Raw genomic sequence first — 16,732 nt, 5'->3', positions numbered from 1 at the left:
AGTGGAGAGGGTAGCTGGAAGTCCAATACAAATGTATGGGTATTCTGAACACCTCTCCGCTGACAGTGGCGGTGCGCGACAGTGCTCGGATCATAAGACGCATGCAAGAACATCATCTACTATACTGTACATTTTATGAACCTACTCATACAAAATAGAGCCAAAAAAGAGGAATAATTAAATATCAATCTTTATTAAGTCATAATGTAGACAAGATTTTTTAATTTTTTTTAAAAGGCAAAGTGAGCAAACATTAAGGACAGCATAAAACAGCAGGAGGGGATGAAGTAGGTATAATAAATATAGCAGCACAAGTAAATTAGAGTAAATAGTGATAGAACAAATGTCCAACAGAACATAAGTGTAATATGCAAAGTATAAAGACAGGTAAAGGTTTAAAAAGGCAAATCCATACACACACCTGTATTCATCTCCTTCTGCTGGAATGGTGCAAGGTCCCAACGCGCGTTTCAGTGTTAGCCTTCGTCAGAGATGGTCTGACTTTTTTTTTTTTTTTTTAAGTAAAAACGCCAGTACGGTATTGAAACGTGTTGTGAATAAAAAACCTTATTATGATTATTTCTGAAGAACTGATTTTCTCCAGCAGCCTAGTTCATCCAACATTTCCTGGGGGATTTATCCATCAGCCACAGGGCAGCAGCATTAGCTGTTATTCTTCATGTCTACATAGGGGTTGTGCCTGTTACAACTCCACCAGGTGAGCGTGACCAGTATCCTACTCTCCCTCCATAGGGTATCACCCTATTGTGCGCTCTTTCCCACTTTTAGATTTATTCAGCATCCAAAAAGGCACATCCCTTAATCTAATTTAATCTCACAAATAATGCTAAGGGAGGAACAAGGTAAGCAGACCCTCAGAAAGAATATACTAGAAGTTTGCCTAAAAACCACTAGCATAGCCCCACCCCCCATGATGAGCACCCCTAAATCGAAAAGTGGAATTATGTGGGCTATGCGTGGCACTATTAAAGAAACACTCAATGCCTAATTAGATAATCAGTATAACAAAAACAACAAAAATAACAATATTTATATCCATGGGTCTAGAGCAGAATGAGCAGAAAAAACAGCCCTGGATACAATGGGATCTTGGCTACATTTCTACAGCAAAGCATTCATTGTAAAATCCATTAATATGGCATATGATATTTATCTTGAAAACCTAATAATTTGTCACTATTTCTGGCGCAAACAGCATTATTACGTGGATTTTTATGATCAGTAGCAGAGAACCGAGCAGAGAAGACCAACTGGGAAATTTACCTTATTAAAAAATAGATAACGGGAGATTTTATAATAAAGCGTACCTCCACTGAAAATGTACTTCACAGAGCTCTTAGATCCTCACATTCAGCACCTATGTTAAAGCTTTTCTTTCAAGATCAGTTGTTTTTGCTGCAGATCTCTCCTTCCGAATTCAATAACAGGAGGCTGCTATTGTATGTCATGTTCCAGCTATAGAAGGAGCCCGGTCCTGGTGACTGTTTCTATAAGCCTACTTGCTCCCCTTACTCTTGCATCCTCCAACAGCCCTCTACCTCGCATTTGTACATTTCACATGAGAGAGAGATAGACTGCCGGTCTATATCAATGTCCAGGCTGCTGTAATCACAGGACTTCACTTAGGTGGCAAATATCCTTAGACACATAACCAGACAATAATTTCCGGTTTGCGATCTATCTTATTAATAAAAAAAAAATTAAGTGCAATGGTAATTTAGGTCTCCTACTCCGTCCCATACGGACATGAACAAAGGTTTTTTACATACAACACATATGGGGTATTTCTACATTCAGCAGAAATTGTGGGAAAAATTTTGGTGCCATTTTTACCCATTTTCCAGTGTGAAAATATAAAATCTGGGGCTAAAAAAATTTGGTTGGTAAAAATGTAATTATTTTTTTCTCCACTGCCCAATGGTATAAAATTCTGTTACCCACCTGTAGTGTCAATATGATCACTGCACCCCTAGATGAATTTATTGAAAGGTGTAGTTTTTGTTAGTTCATCACGTGATCAGCAGCCAGTTTACACTGGTTGATTGTCGAAAATGAGAGTTCATAGGAGCACATCGCAGTCTGCTAACTCATGGATTCCTAATTTTCCTCTACCCGAGCCCATCAGAGAAAATAGTCCCCGACACACAGCCTCAGTGACGCCAACAATAAATAACAAAGGTCTTCTCTTCCTCATTTCTCTCTAGTTTCTGATTGTTTCATCTTCCTCATGGCTTAATTTCTCCTCTCATTAGCACATGGTATACGACATGAAAGAGGAATCTATGAAGCATCTGTGTCCACCACTAAAGGTGGACCTACACTCCAGCCACAGGAGAAACAGCAATAATTACAAATGAGAATGTAATCTACATTATTTACAAAACGGCACACTATTTCGAATTGATGTATATTACACATATGCCTCTTTTCACACGCTCTATTTAGTTTTGAACAATACTTCCCATGAGACAGTCCCTTTAATGTTTTAACTTATTTGCTCTCTGTCCTGAACAATCTCTACAATCACAGAGTTATACATTTCTCTATGGCCCGGTTAGATAATCTAACATCAACTATCTTGCACATATTTTGCTCATTGATTAGGCTTATTGATTGTCGTATTGACTGTGATTTTTACAAGGGCATAATTGATCAAGATCAATAATAAACAGTTGCATTGTTAATATTCTTCATTTGCCGTGGTCAATTATCACAATATCAAGTCAAGGTAATTTGGCAATCTAAACAGGTCTTAAGTCAATTGATGCTTTAAAGGGAATCTGTCACCAGGTTTTTACTACCACATCTGAGAGCAGCAGGATATAGGGGCAGAGACCCTGATCCCAGCAATGTATCACTTACTGGGCTGTTTGTTGCAGTTTTGAAAAAAAAATCACTTATTTGCTGCCGATCTAGCAGTTCTCTGACTGCTGAGCTCTGTATAACCCCACCCACACCACTGATTGGCAGCTTTATGCTTACATGGGCAGAAAGCTGCCAATCAGGAGTGGGGGCGGGGTTACACATAGCTCATGAATACAGAGGACTACATGGCAGCATTTTTACTAGTCCGGGAATCATAAATCTTCTGCAGATATAACAGTGATTTTATTAAAACTACGGCAAGCAGTCCAGTAAGTGACACATCACTGAAACTAGTATCTTTGTCTAAACCTTATTCCGCTCTCAGGTTAGATGGCAAAAACCTGGTGACAGAACCCCTTTATTGGCATAAATAGATTTCATGAAGACCTAATAATCAGCTGGTCAATCAATCAATAAATGCTCATTTGTTAACTGATCGCATCTTTTAATGTTTGCCTAAAAATAATCATTGATCCGCAGGGCTTGCCTTCTTATAAACAGCTAATGGAAAATATAGAATGATAAAAATGTGTAGTAATGGTTCATTGCCATAGAGTTTAACATGCAGATGATTGTTATATGTAAACTGAAATAAAATCGAGTGGTGAATGTTATGCTTTATTAGTTGATCAGTACAGCGGATTATCTAATAAAAGGTTCCTTACAACAAATGGCTTGTGGTTGTGATGAAACGCTGCAAAGCCTAAAATTAAATGACTGAAATTAATTGAAAGGCTAAAAGGGTTCAAATAGTTTGGGGACTAAAAAGTCAATAACTACTTCTGTAGGAAATAAGGAAAGCATTATCTAGACACTCAATATATAGTCAGAATGAATAGGTCAGATATGTGAGATATGGCAAAAAGGGTTGTCTACCTGTAGGGACATTTATTGCTTTCTTTTCATTCAAATCATGTATTTCGTGCTAATAAAAATAATTTTGCCATTGGGTTTAAAGTAAAAATGTCGCACCGTTTGGCTTCTACAGGATCTTTGCTTGCCTGCACATTGAACGGTGAAATGGTCTGTGGTTATAAACCAGCCGAGAGGAGCTCAGAAAAAGGTGAGAGTTACAAACTCCCTGTTAGACCATCCTAAGGATTCTAAATTATCTCAGCCAGCATAAAACACATAAAAGCCAGCCTATATGGATGAACCTGGAAGAAGGATACAAATGTCTCCCTTGCAATCAACTATTTAAGTACAGCATTTTGGAGAAAACCTACATTGAAAGGTCGGCTAGAGATTATGCATTTTGGGATGACTAGTTTCAAGTCCTCCAGCAGCTTCTCCTCGCCCGCTCCCCTACACTGATAGGGAGCAGATCATGGACGAGTCATCCGAGATGTATAGTCCCCAGCCAGGTTTTCTAAGTACTTTTTCTCTGAAATGCCGTAGTGTTTGGGAAGCAATAATCAGTTGACAAGCCCCCTATAAAGCAATACACTGTGTGCAGAATTAACAGGCAAGTGAGGATTTTGACTATCATCATTTTAAGGGTATGTGCCCACGTAGCGTTTTACAAGCGTATTTGATGCGGAATTTCCGCAGCGGAAACGCTTGTAAAACGCTTGGTAATCCGCACCCCATGGTCCCCAATGAGAATCCGTAAGTTCTATGCCCATGCTGCGGATTTTTCCGCAGCGTTTTTGATGCGCAAAAAAATCCGCAGCATGTCAATTTTGCGTTTCCGCATGTGGAATTGCCTTTGCAATGCAATAAAAAATTCCGCATGTTGAAAACGCGCGATAAACGCTTGCGAAATTAAGCATGCGTTTTTCCGGGAAAGGACATGCGGAAATGAAGCACAAATTTTCCGCTTCATTCCCGCAATGTGGGCACATAGCCTTATGCAGCTTTTCCAACTCCACTCTGCATAAACTTGAATGCTTATTGGATGACGCTGATCAGGTGACGTGTATGTGTGTAATGAGGAGGATGAGGCCTAAGGATATCAAACCTCTTTATCAAGGCGTGCAGAATTATTTGGCAGCTGATCTTCCTCATGCTAAAAAACTGATTCAACTGACTCTGAAAAGTGAAAAAGTGTTACAAGTCTTAGAGAGGGATGCATTTACTCTTGGAATTGCCAAGATATTGGGGTGTGATCACAGAACCAGCAAAAGTCAACAGGGTTGCAAAGACAGTGTTTAAAAAAAAAAAAAAAAGTTGCAGATTAATTGACATAGATTTGAGAAGACTCAAACGTGAAGCGACCATGACCCCACTATCCCCCAGTGCTGTCATATTCCAGAACTGCAGCCTCCCTGGAGCGCCCAGAAGTACAAGGTATTCAGTGCTCAGAGACATGGTCGAGGTAAGGAAGGCTGAAACTTGACCAACATTGAACAAAACACAAGTTGAAATGTCAAGACTGGGCCAAAAAATATCTGAAGACAGATTTTTGGAAGTTTTTCCGGACTGATGAGATAAGTGTGACTCTTGAAAGACCAGATGGATCAGTAAAGAGCACAGACCCCCACTTCCAGTCAGATGGAAGCATGGTGGAGGTGGGCACTGCTATGGACTGATATTTTTAAGGATGAGTTAGTTGGATCTTTTTGAGTTGAAGATGAAGTCAAAATCAACTCCCAAACCTACGGCCAGTTTTTAGAAAACACTTTATTCAAACAATAGTACAGGAAAAATTCTGCATCTTGCAAGAAAACCGTGATTTTTAAGCAATGCTCCATCCCAGCATCAAAGTCTCTATTGTTTGGCTGCCAGTAAAGGCCTTAAAGATGAAAGAACAATGATCTGACCCCTTCCTCACCTGACCTAAACCCTACTGAGAACTTGGGGCCCTTCTTAAACGGAAGATTTACCGTGAAGGAAAACAGTCACCTTTCTGATCAGTGTCTCGGAGGCAGTGGTTGATGCTGCCCAAAAAAGTGTCCGTCAACAGATTAATAAACTGACAAGACTTCATGGATGGAAGACTTATAACTGGTGTTGAAAAAAAGCGGGGCCATATTGGTCAAAAAAGTCAGAAATGTATTTTTGTACGTTTTGAGTTGTTTGGTTATTATTATTGGCACTTTAACAGCTGAAAACAAGCGAGATGGGAAAATTTATGTTTTTCATTAAATTGAATAAAAATTAAGCATACAGATTTTCTCCCAAGAAAAACAAAGGTTCACTTTTACTTTCTCAAATATTAAAGTTGGTTAACCTTTTGGATTGACTGACAGCGCTGTAGTTGTTCAATAATAAAATGAATAAAAAAAATACAAAATTGCCTAATAATTGTGCCCACAGTGTAAACCTATTGATTTTTATTTTATGTATTAGTCGAAAAAGGTCCTGAACCATAGACCACTGATTTTTTTTGTGAAAATACTGAGCAAATGATAAGGTATTTTGCTGTCTTGACAAAATAATAATAATAATAATAATAATAATTTTTATTTATATAGCGCCAACATATTCCGCAGCACTTTACAATTAAGCGGGGACATGTACAAACAATAAATTCAATACAAGTTAAGACAGTTTAACAGTTACATCAGGAGTGAGGTCCCTGCTCGCAAGCTTACAATCTACATGGAAATGGGGGGACACAATAGGTGGAAAGTGCTTGTTATTTCAGGTCTGGCAATTATAATAAGTCGGGATTATCATATAAAGCTGTATGATCCGGTCATCAGCCTGTATGTTAAAGTGCAATACTCAATTACCGAGTGCAGTTATCGAGTGCATGGAGGGTGTAGAAACCGATGAACAGTAGGGTGCAGATTCTGAATAGTATTTAGGAGGGAACAAGGGAAAGTTAGTTTACTGAGTAGTTGAGGTGGTAGGCTTGTTTAAAGAGGTTTTTAAAGCGCGCTTGAAGACATCGGGGCTAGGCATCAATCGGATCGTCTGGGGTAGAGCATTCCAGAGAACTGGTGCAGCACGAGAGAAGTCTTGGAGACGGAGGTGTGAGGTTCGGATTATGGGGGATGTTAGCCTTAGGTCATTTGTGGAACGGAGGGCACGTGTAGGACGATAGACTGAGATGAGAGAGGAGATATAAGGTGGTGCAGAACTGTAGAGAGCTTTGTGGGTGAGAGCAATGAGTTTATATTGGACCCTGTAGTGAATGGGTAACCAGTGTAATGACTGGCACAAGGTGGAGGCATCGGTGAAGCGGCTGGACATAAATACAACCCTGGCTGCCGCATTCAGGACAGATTGGAGAGGGGAAATTTTGGTAAGAGGGAGACCGATCAGAAGAGAGTTGCAGTAGTCCAGACGAGAGTGAATAAGAGCGACAGTAAGAGTTTTAGCAGTTTCCAAAGTGAGAAAAGGTCGGATTCTGGAGATGTTTTTAAGATGCAGGTGACAAGAGCGAGTGAGTGATCGGATATAGGGAGTAAAGGAAAGGTTAGTGTCGAATATGACCCCAAGGCAGCGGGCGTGCTGCTTGGGAGTTATGGTTGACCCCTCCAAGGTAATTTCGATATTAGGTAGAGTTAGGTTACTAGAGGGGGGAAACACAAGAAGTTCAGTTTTGGAGAGATTCAATTTGAGATAGAGGGAGGACATGATGCTAGACACAGCAGATAAACAATCCTTGGTGTTTTGTATTAGGGTAGGGGTGATGTCAGGGGAAGAAGTGTATAGTTGGGTGTCGTCAGCATAGAGATGATACTGGAACCCAAATCTGCTGATTGTTTGTCCAATAGGGGCAGTGTATAGAGAGAAGAGGAGGGGGCCTAGGACTGAGCCCTGAGGAACCCCGATAGTAAGGGGATGAGGAGGGGAAGAGGAGCCGGCAAAAGATACAGTGAAGGAGCGGTCAGAGAGGTAGGAGGAGAACCAGGAGAGAACGGTTTCCTTGAGGCCTATAGAGCGGAGCATAGTGAGGAGGAGCTGGTGATCTACAGTGTCAAATGCTGCAGAGAGATCCAGGAGAATCAGCAGGGAGCAGTGACCTTTGGATTTGGCTGTTAGTAGATCGTTAGAGACTTTAGTGAGGGCAGTTTCAGTGGAGTGTAAGGAGCGGAAACCAGATTGTAGAGGGTCGAGGAGAGAGTTATCTGAGAGATAGCGGATTAGACGGGAGTGGACCAAGCGTTCCAGGAGTTTAGAGATGAAGGGAAGATTAGAGACAGGTCTATAGCTAGCAGTGCAGTTCTGGTCCAGGGATGGCTTTTTAAGTAAAGGGGTTATGATGGCATGTTTAAATGATGAGGGAAAGATACCTGACGAAAGAGAGAGGTTAAATATTTTAGTCAGGTGAGTGGTGACCACGGTTGAGAGGGACTGCAGGAGATGTGAAGGAATGGGGTCACTGTTGCAGGTTGTAGGCCGCGAAGAAGCGAGGAGCTGGGTAACCTCTTCTTCTGTGACAGGCTCAAAGATGGCTAGTGAGCTTGAAGTGCAGTAGGGAAGGGGATCCAGGCACTGAGGAGATTGGGCTGAGATGTCCTGATGGATGTGGTTGATTTTTTCCAAGAAATAAGTGGCCAGATCCTCACTGCTGAGGTTGGTGGTGGGGGCCTGTGCTTTAGGTTTCAGGAGGGAGTTTAAGGTTTCGAAAAGTCGTTTTGGGTTGTTGGACATTGAAGTGATGAGGGTGGTGAAGTAGGATTGTTTGGCCAGATGAAGGGCAGAGTTATAGGTTTTGAGCATGAATTTATAGTGGATGAAGTCCTCTGCTAAAAGAGATTTTCTCCACTGACGCTCAGCACACCTCGAGCAACGTTGAAGAAAGCGTGTTTGCATCGTGTGCCAGGGCTGCCATTGTCTGTGTCGGATCTTTCTGCGAGTAGAAGGAGCTGCTTCATCTAGGGCGCTCTTCAGTGTATTGTTGTAGTGTGACAATGCCAAGTCTGGACAGGAGAAGGAGGAGATGGGGGCTAAAGATGTGTGGAGATTGTCCATAAGCTGCTGGGTATTAATGGTACGTGTATTCCTATAAGTGTGGTAAGTGGGGGTGTCCCGGGTGAGGAGACAATTCTTAACAGAGAAGGAGAGAAGGTTGTGGTCCGAGAGCGGGAGAGGGAAGTTGGTAAAGTCATCCAGCAAGCAGAGACTGGAAAAAACCAGGTCCAGAGTGTTCCCGTCTTCATGGGTAGGAGAATTCGTAAACTGTGAGAGACGGAATGAAGAAGTTAGAGAAAGTAGATGAGAGGCAGATTGGGAGAGGGGGTCATCGATGGGGATGTTAAAGTCGCCCATGATGAGGGTGGGGATGTCACAGGATAGAAAGTGAGGAAGCCAGGTGGCAAAGTGATCCAAGAACTGGCGGGCGGAGCCTGGAGGGCGATACACGACTGCCACTCGCAGGGAGAAGGGTTTAAAGAGTCTGATGGTGTGGACTTCAAAGGAAGGAAACATAAGTGAGGGAACCGGGGGGGTGACCTGGAAAGCACATTGTGAGGAAAGGAGCAGACCAACACCTCCACCCTGTCTGGTGCCATGTCTGGCGGTATGTGAAAATTTCAGCCCACCAAACGAGAGAGCAGCAGCAGCGGTGGTGTCTAGCTGCTGAATCCAGGTTTCTGTGATAGCCAGAAGGTTAAGAGAATTAGAGAGGAAAAAATCATGGATGTAAGTTAGTTTGTTGCACACAGACCGTGCGTTCCAGAGAGCGCAATGGAAATCAATAGGAGAGGGCATGCACTGAACGTTAATAAGATTTGCAGGGTTTCTATATGCAGCTGGAGGAGAGTGGTGTACGCTAGTGGAGGGGGGCCCAGTGTTGGGGGAGATGTCGCCTGCGACTAGTAAAAGGAGAAAGAAGAGAAAGATCAGGTGGTCTAATGATTTGTATGAACGTTTTGAATGCTGTATGGAGGTAGAGGATGGTTTGCAGTGGGTGAGGAATGTCAGTAGAGCCTCAGAGTTATACATGGGAGAGGGGAGAAGGGAGGGGCTGATATAGAGAGAGTGCACAGAATGTTTTGAAGGGCGGGTGAGTTGTGAGAAAGCAGAAGTGAAAACAAATAAAAAGCAGATTGATAAGACTAATGCATAATAAACTATGACTGACCAAGAAGCATGTTTGTATGAAAATTTTATGCACCTTACCTGTCTCCTGCCCAACTGCCATGGTCTAACTGCACTTGTAATTATTGCACTTAAAATCTATTGCACGCGTGACCCAGCACGCGTGCTATTCCCAGCCAGAGCTGAATATATATGAAATGAAATGTCTGCTAGAGGCCAGCACCAGTTGGACAAACTGAGTAATTAGCCAATTAGCACTGGGCTAGAGCAGGCAATGCTATGCAAGATAAACACAGAGGCCATAAACCAGTGAAAGAGAAGGCTTTGAACATTTTAAAATAGAAACAAAACAAAAAGACAAAAAGATGCAGGACCAAACAATTAAATACCAAATAACACCAAAAGCCAGTATGATGAGGCATTGCATCGTTAGTCCGTGCTAATTAGTAAAGTATTTCATAAAGGCTAAGGAGCAGCTACCATATTGGTTTCGGTGCAATCATGGTTATTTGTACAGACCTTTGTCAGTGGTTTTTCTAATGACTAATGTCATAACAGAAAGGGGATGGCATGCAATCAATAGGTTATAACCTTGGCTAGAACAATAGGCTATTCTGAGCTTTAAAGCCTGAGTCAGATCAAAGAGAAAAGTGTAAAGCAAAAAAAAAATAAAGCACAACCTTCAGAAAAAAAAAATAGTTCTCACCTTAGACAGATTTCCCCCGTCTCCGTGATGTTCGGATGCCAGATCCGTGTTAAGCACTTCACTTTAGGAGGCTGTGTACAAAGGAGAAATAAATGTCACAATGTTAGGACGAAGGTGAGACAAACCATCCATCACACTCAGCAGGTCCTCTGTACGGAGCAGGGGCGACATGCCAATAATCGCACTGAAAAATAGACATGTTTTAAGCTAGCTCATTGCAGTTTTATTTTTGTAATTGTGTTAGAATTGGCAAATGTCGGAAGATTACTCAGTTGTAGGTGAGCAGAGGTGTGTAGAATTCACATTTCCTGCCAATAAAGCTGCAACAGTCCCTAGGAGAGTTCACACAAGATTTTAATTTATGAGAGCTACGATACAGACAGATGTACGGTAACTAGCGTGTGAACATGTCCCTATGGGCCTATGCACGTACACAGGGCTGGATCATCACACCTCCTTTTTACTGCTTACGCTTTACATATGGCTGCCACAATAAACCAGAAACATTTCAAATATTTTATCCAGGCAAGTTTAGGACAAAAAACCCAACATTTGCAGGATGTCTGCACAGCAGGATAACTTATCGGGGATCTTCCGTAATGGTTACATTCTGATATATATATCACCAAGCGCGCTTTATGCAAATATTCTTTTTGTGCATTTGAAGAAAACCTGTCTTCCATTTTAAATAGGGACCATAAAAAGTCATAATTGCCTGATAGCACATAAGACAGTTTTCTAATATTCAAATTCAAGAAATACAATAAAAGCAAAAAAAAATGAATAACAAACTTAATAATGTGAGGCAACGACAAAAAGTGACTAGAAATAATTGAAACAAAATAAAAAAAACATCCCATTTTCATTTGGAAAGAAAAGTCTCACATGTACGGTATATGATGAGTTTGCTTGGTATGGTTGAAAGTTGGAAACATTAGTATCTATTCTCCTGGGAATAACTAGAAGTTATGAAAGACAAGCGCAACAAGGTACCCAAATGTTACACAAGATACATGGAATGTAGAAAAGTAAGAATATAAAAAATAATATCTTGGCTTGCATCTATCAAAATATGGCAATATCCTTAAAAAGCCATCAATACAACTGGCAGAGATGTCACCAGTGGCGTAACTAGAGACCAATGGGCTCCGCAGCAAGATTTGGACTGCCCCCCCCCCACTCAATCCTAGCTCCATCCTTATATGTCCTCTATCATTGTATATATGTTCCCCTCCCTGCCCAATCCTGGTATATGTCCCTTATCTTGGGCCCCATCCTGGTATATATGTCCCTTACCAGGATGGGGCCAGGCAGGATATATATATATCCCCCACCCAGGTGTATGTCCTGGTCTTAATGCATAGAAAAAAATAAACAATTATACTCACCTTCCCTCCGCTCCCCCGCAGCGCGGCGTCTTCTGCTAAAGCTGGCAGCTGATTTCACCATGCAAGCGACTTGAGCGCATAACGTCACTGCCATGCACCCCCAGTCACGTGCACGCCCACGTCAGCTACGGGCCTCTGATTGGCCGGCAAAGTGTACTGCTGTGCACGGACCCTACGGGTCTCTGTGACGCAATACACTTCAGCTGAATGTGCGTCTAAGAATGCACAAGCAGTTGAAGTTTGCGTAGGCGTCAGTGGGTCCCCACCCGCATGGGCCCGGTCATGACCTCCACGACCATGTTTGTTACCCCACTGGATGTCACTCGATATAGGCTGTATTGATGGGCAATACGGACAGAATTCTGGCGTAAATCTGTTTCAAACAATACAAAAATTCTGAAGCTTTCAGCATTTTTCCTCTAGCATCGGCCATATCCGACAACTTTTCGAAAAGAAGGACGAGCTGAGGAGACATGAACGAGTGCATCTGACAAATTCATCATAATTTACACAAAAAACATGTTGTAAACTACATCAGCAATACACGCCCGTAGTACGCCTCTTATGCTGATGAACGGCAGTTGAAAAATGTGCCAAATTCATCATTAGATGCACACGTCTCAATGATCTGGTGCATTTTGCTGAGGTGCCCCTTTCATAAAGAATGGAATAATCTTGATGAATCAAGGACTATGGTTGCATCAATTTTTATGAATTAGAACCAGTAGATTCTGTGTCATAAAATTAAACAAAATAAAATGTACAAAATCACAAGGTGTAGATTTAGTAAGAGACTTGTGCAAGTTTTCTGGGAGAAAGAAAGCAACTATTGGTGAGTGTCCATTTTCTGCAAAAATACAACATCTCTTATTCTGTTTCACTCTAAACTTTTTTTTTTTTTTATAAAAAGTGCAGGTGAATCTGTAAGTGTGTGTGGGGCACTTGGTTCTGGTGCAAGCCAGACATACCTTCTTTTATGCATGGGCAGCATGAATCAGACATTGGCTTCACGATTGCAGCCAGGCATATTTTACTCTCAAACACTGCGGAATTTCATAGACAACAGATTGAATAGCCAATCAGGGACCATAGACCATAAGGAGAGATCTCACTAGTACGTGCGGCCCCCAGCTGGCTGCTCTCAGTCCTGCTCCAGCTGACCAGGAGGTATCACTCCTGTTACATAGGGAGAGATCTGTCAATCACCTGGTGTGGGGCTGGGAGAAGCTGGCGGTGGCCATTGATAGACTAGTCTTGTCCCTCCCTATAGTCTCTAGAAGGCTCTTCAAACCATTTTCTCTGAAACAACGCGGTGAAAATCATACCTGTCAGCAATCACGCAGCCAGGCTCTGATTAATGCTGGCCGAGGTTCAGGCAGTGTTCCCTTTAACAAGTCTGTGCCCCTGAATTAAAATGTCACATTTTACTTGCCTATAACAGACATAAAATGCCCCTCCCCACACAATTTTTATCATCATTATCAGCAAGCATTTATTTAAGCTGCAGTTCAAGTCAGTTGTGCATAGAGCAAGGTAAAATAACCAAATCTGGCAAACCTAAGTATTTGCATAACTTCTGACATACCTTTGTTTGCAGCGTCATGAATATATTTTAGATGTGTCTGTAATAGTACATTAATCAATGGATTAGCTGTATATAGTCAGATAAGTCGATTAGTGGTCTTTCTAGAAAAATCACTGGACTTGCAAAATAAAGCGCATTTACAGCTCCAAAGTGTAGGTAGAAATGTATTAACCATCTCAGACGCTGAAGTGTATAGAAGCAAGTGGTGTTTATTAAGCTTTGTGCATCTCATCTGCAGTACTGCGTCATTTTCTGGAGCGCCCTCATATCTCTCTGATGTCCAAGTAACAGCATCTGCGGTGATTACAACAATTGTGAAATGCTGCAACATCTGATGCAACCATAGTCAAGATTAATTGGATTCATCGCCATTGTTATAACAAAAGAGAAGGGATATACACATGTCATATATGATATATACAGTATATATTTCGTATGGGATCTATTTATAAAACTCTCCACATTGGACTATGGACAGTCAGCTGGCATATGTCCTGTGTTAGAACAGAGAAACAGACCTCAGACTGCAGAACGAGTAAAAGGCCAAGGACTCCAGGGAGTGCAATCCAACACTGGAAGAGTTTCCACAGAAATCCAAAACTTTAGGTTAAAAATTCACAGTAGAAGTGTTACCATCAGCAGCAGTAGACGAGACGCGTTTCGGGTGAGCACAAGCTCACAACCAATATTTCTAAACAATCAGACCAATGAATAATGGAGAAACTGACCATGTGACGATATGATCACAAATGGAAGTTGTTGGTCCACCAACCTTGGAGGTCCCGTTTCTCGACACCCACTTGTAGTAAGGATGAGTGGCGTCAGAACTTTCCTTTATTTCTTCCAAGGATAATGAGGTTTGGATTTTAATTGTCAAAGTAAGGCCTCATTCAGACGACAGTAATTTTTCTCGAACGCAAGAAACGGTCAGAGTTCCATCAGTGTTTTTGCTCAGTGTTAACAGAGTTTGGTCAGTGTCAGTTTTTACCATCAGCGTTTGGTGAGGACTTCATCGGTTTTTCTCGGATGGAAGAAATGAACTGATGAAGGTTTCTCAAGCGTCTATCAAACAGTTTGAAAAAGGAACAGCACTTGGCAGAGTGTGGTCCAATGTTTTCACGGATCCACAGACATGTATTGGCAAACTTGTTACAAGACTCAGATCAATATCGGATATGTCTCTGGGCTTTTGTACTGACCACTCAGTCTTCAAAAACATACGGACATGTGAACAACCAGACACTATGATCGGTATGCGTTTTAGCCAAGAAAAACACCGATAGAACTCGTAGAAGAAAAACTGATGTCTGAATGAGGCCTAAACGCGATACTGGATTTTTCATCAAGTTGGTTGATCGGTTTAAGCAAAATGAGAACTATGGATTTATATTTCTGTCACTAAGAGTCCATTACCTGCCATATAGGTCAGCATCTCTGTAATGCTAAAGTGATGAATAGGGTCGTAAAGAATGACCTTTTTTTTTCCCTAAAAGTGACAATCATGATCACGAAGAAGAAAGCCTCACGAGTCTCATTCCTCTGAGCAGGCTCCAGTAGTGGAAAAATATTTTGGATGTTTTTTAAGTGGGTAACATCAGAGACATGAACAGGAATGCAAACATGACATGTCCTTTCTACAGGTCGGATTATGTTGCACAGTGTTGTTACATAGTCGCAGTTATTTATTTTTATCGATTTCCTGTTGCCTATATAGTGCAACGATAATCGAAAGTGGTATAACGAGATTGTCACCATCACTTCACTACCTGTGAAATATGGGCCACTCTACTTTACCCATCTTTGGCTTTCTGTGACATGTCTTTTGCCTATCTACAGGTTAAAATCTTTATGTGCATGGAAGAAAACTGAAAAACTCAATAGAAACAACTCAAAAATGGGGAAAATGTACAAACTCCAGGCAGATGCTCCCTATGGTCCAGATCCCGATGATGCAAGGGATCAGTGCTAACCACTGACAACCGTACAATAAGCTTGATTACAGATAATGAAAGCATAGACTCTTGCCCACAATTGATAAAGAAAATGCTTTTCATTCAACTGTCGAGCGGATGAGCAGCTTCTGGGGATTTTTGCAGAGATTAGGATTCCTGATTGCAGAAGGACAAGTGCAATTTTTATTCTGTTCAATAACAGCCATTCAACAACCTTCAAATGCCAAGGAAAGGATAAGACCAAGTCATTCATTTCATTAGCTTTAAAATCAATGGATATTGATAAAAAAAAAACCCTACAGACCAAGCTGATAATTTTTATTTTTGAAAGATTATATATTTTATATGGTGTGCTTGGGGAAAAAATATATATTGAGAAAAAGAAAAGTTATACCTAAAAGGTATGATACTTATACATATGAAACCTCGTATGTGACACAGGCCATAAATATGGAATTATCTGGTCTAAATGCTGCTGAATATGGCGTAGTTTTCTTTTTTGGTCCTGAGCCTCTCTATTGTTTTCAAGTTTTTGCCACCTAATCTGAGAGCAGCATAATGTAGACACAGAGACCTTGATTCCAGCGATGTGTCACTTACTGGCTTGCTTTGTGTAGTTTTGATAAAAGCAAAGTTAAAATCAGCAGATTATCACTAGAGGACTAGTAAACCAGCTGAAAGGAAGTCAAGCATATTCACAAGCTCTGCATAACCCCGCCCCCACCACTGATTGGCAGAAAGCTGCCAATCAGTGGTGTGGGCGGGGTTATACAGAGCTCAGCATTCAGAGAACTACTAGATCTCCAGCAAAGTGATTTAATCAAAAAGACAGCAAGAAGCCGAGTAAGTGACACATTATGCTGCTCTCAGATGGTGTGGTTAATATCTGGTAAATTCCATTTAAGATATGGGCTCCACTTCTTGTAATGACCATACCCACTTGGCTAACAAGACTAGGTCTACATATAAGTAAAAAAAGGGGCCACAACTCAAACAGAGGCGCTAGCAAAAAAAAAAATAGAAAAAGCACCAGATTCAGAAGACCAGCAGAATCTAAACCAGATAAATCAATTACCTGGCAAGTGACAGGTCCTCTTTGATAAGCTTGGTGCATCTTGGACTCAAAAAATAAAATTGATTCCTGCTATAAGAACACGTGGATATATTCTAGAATTTTAACCTTTTTCTATCTTTATTGATTAAAAATATATCAAAAACGTGCTGAACTCGACATCCTCCCAATTTATCATTCTGATTTGATTACCACTGAAAAGTGGTG

General features: G+C 41.3%; 1 protein-coding gene across 3 annotated transcripts in view; it reads right to left on the bottom strand.

Moving 5' to 3' along the window:
- The window catches only part of UBE2F (ubiquitin conjugating enzyme E2 F (putative)), a 241,232-nt gene that overhangs the window by 77,505 nt on the left and 146,995 nt on the right, over positions 1–16,732 (bottom strand). For all 3 annotated transcript variants that reach the window (XM_073646657.1, XM_073646656.1, XM_073646655.1), the window contains exon 6: positions 10,529–10,599. In XM_073646657.1, coding sequence (XP_073502758.1) covers positions 10,529–10,599 — 71 coding nt within the window. The remainder of the gene's footprint in view (positions 1–10,528; positions 10,600–16,732) is intronic.

Source organism: Phyllobates terribilis, unplaced genomic scaffold, assembly GCF_046119375.1.
Source record: "Phyllobates terribilis strain yellow unplaced genomic scaffold, ASM4611937v1 Scaffold_9__5_contigs__length_417890890, whole genome shotgun sequence".
Taxonomy (NCBI): domain Eukaryota; kingdom Metazoa; phylum Chordata; class Amphibia; order Anura; family Dendrobatidae; genus Phyllobates; species Phyllobates terribilis.
Note: the sequence above shows the minus strand (reverse complement) of the source record. Positions and strands in the feature narration are given on the sequence as shown.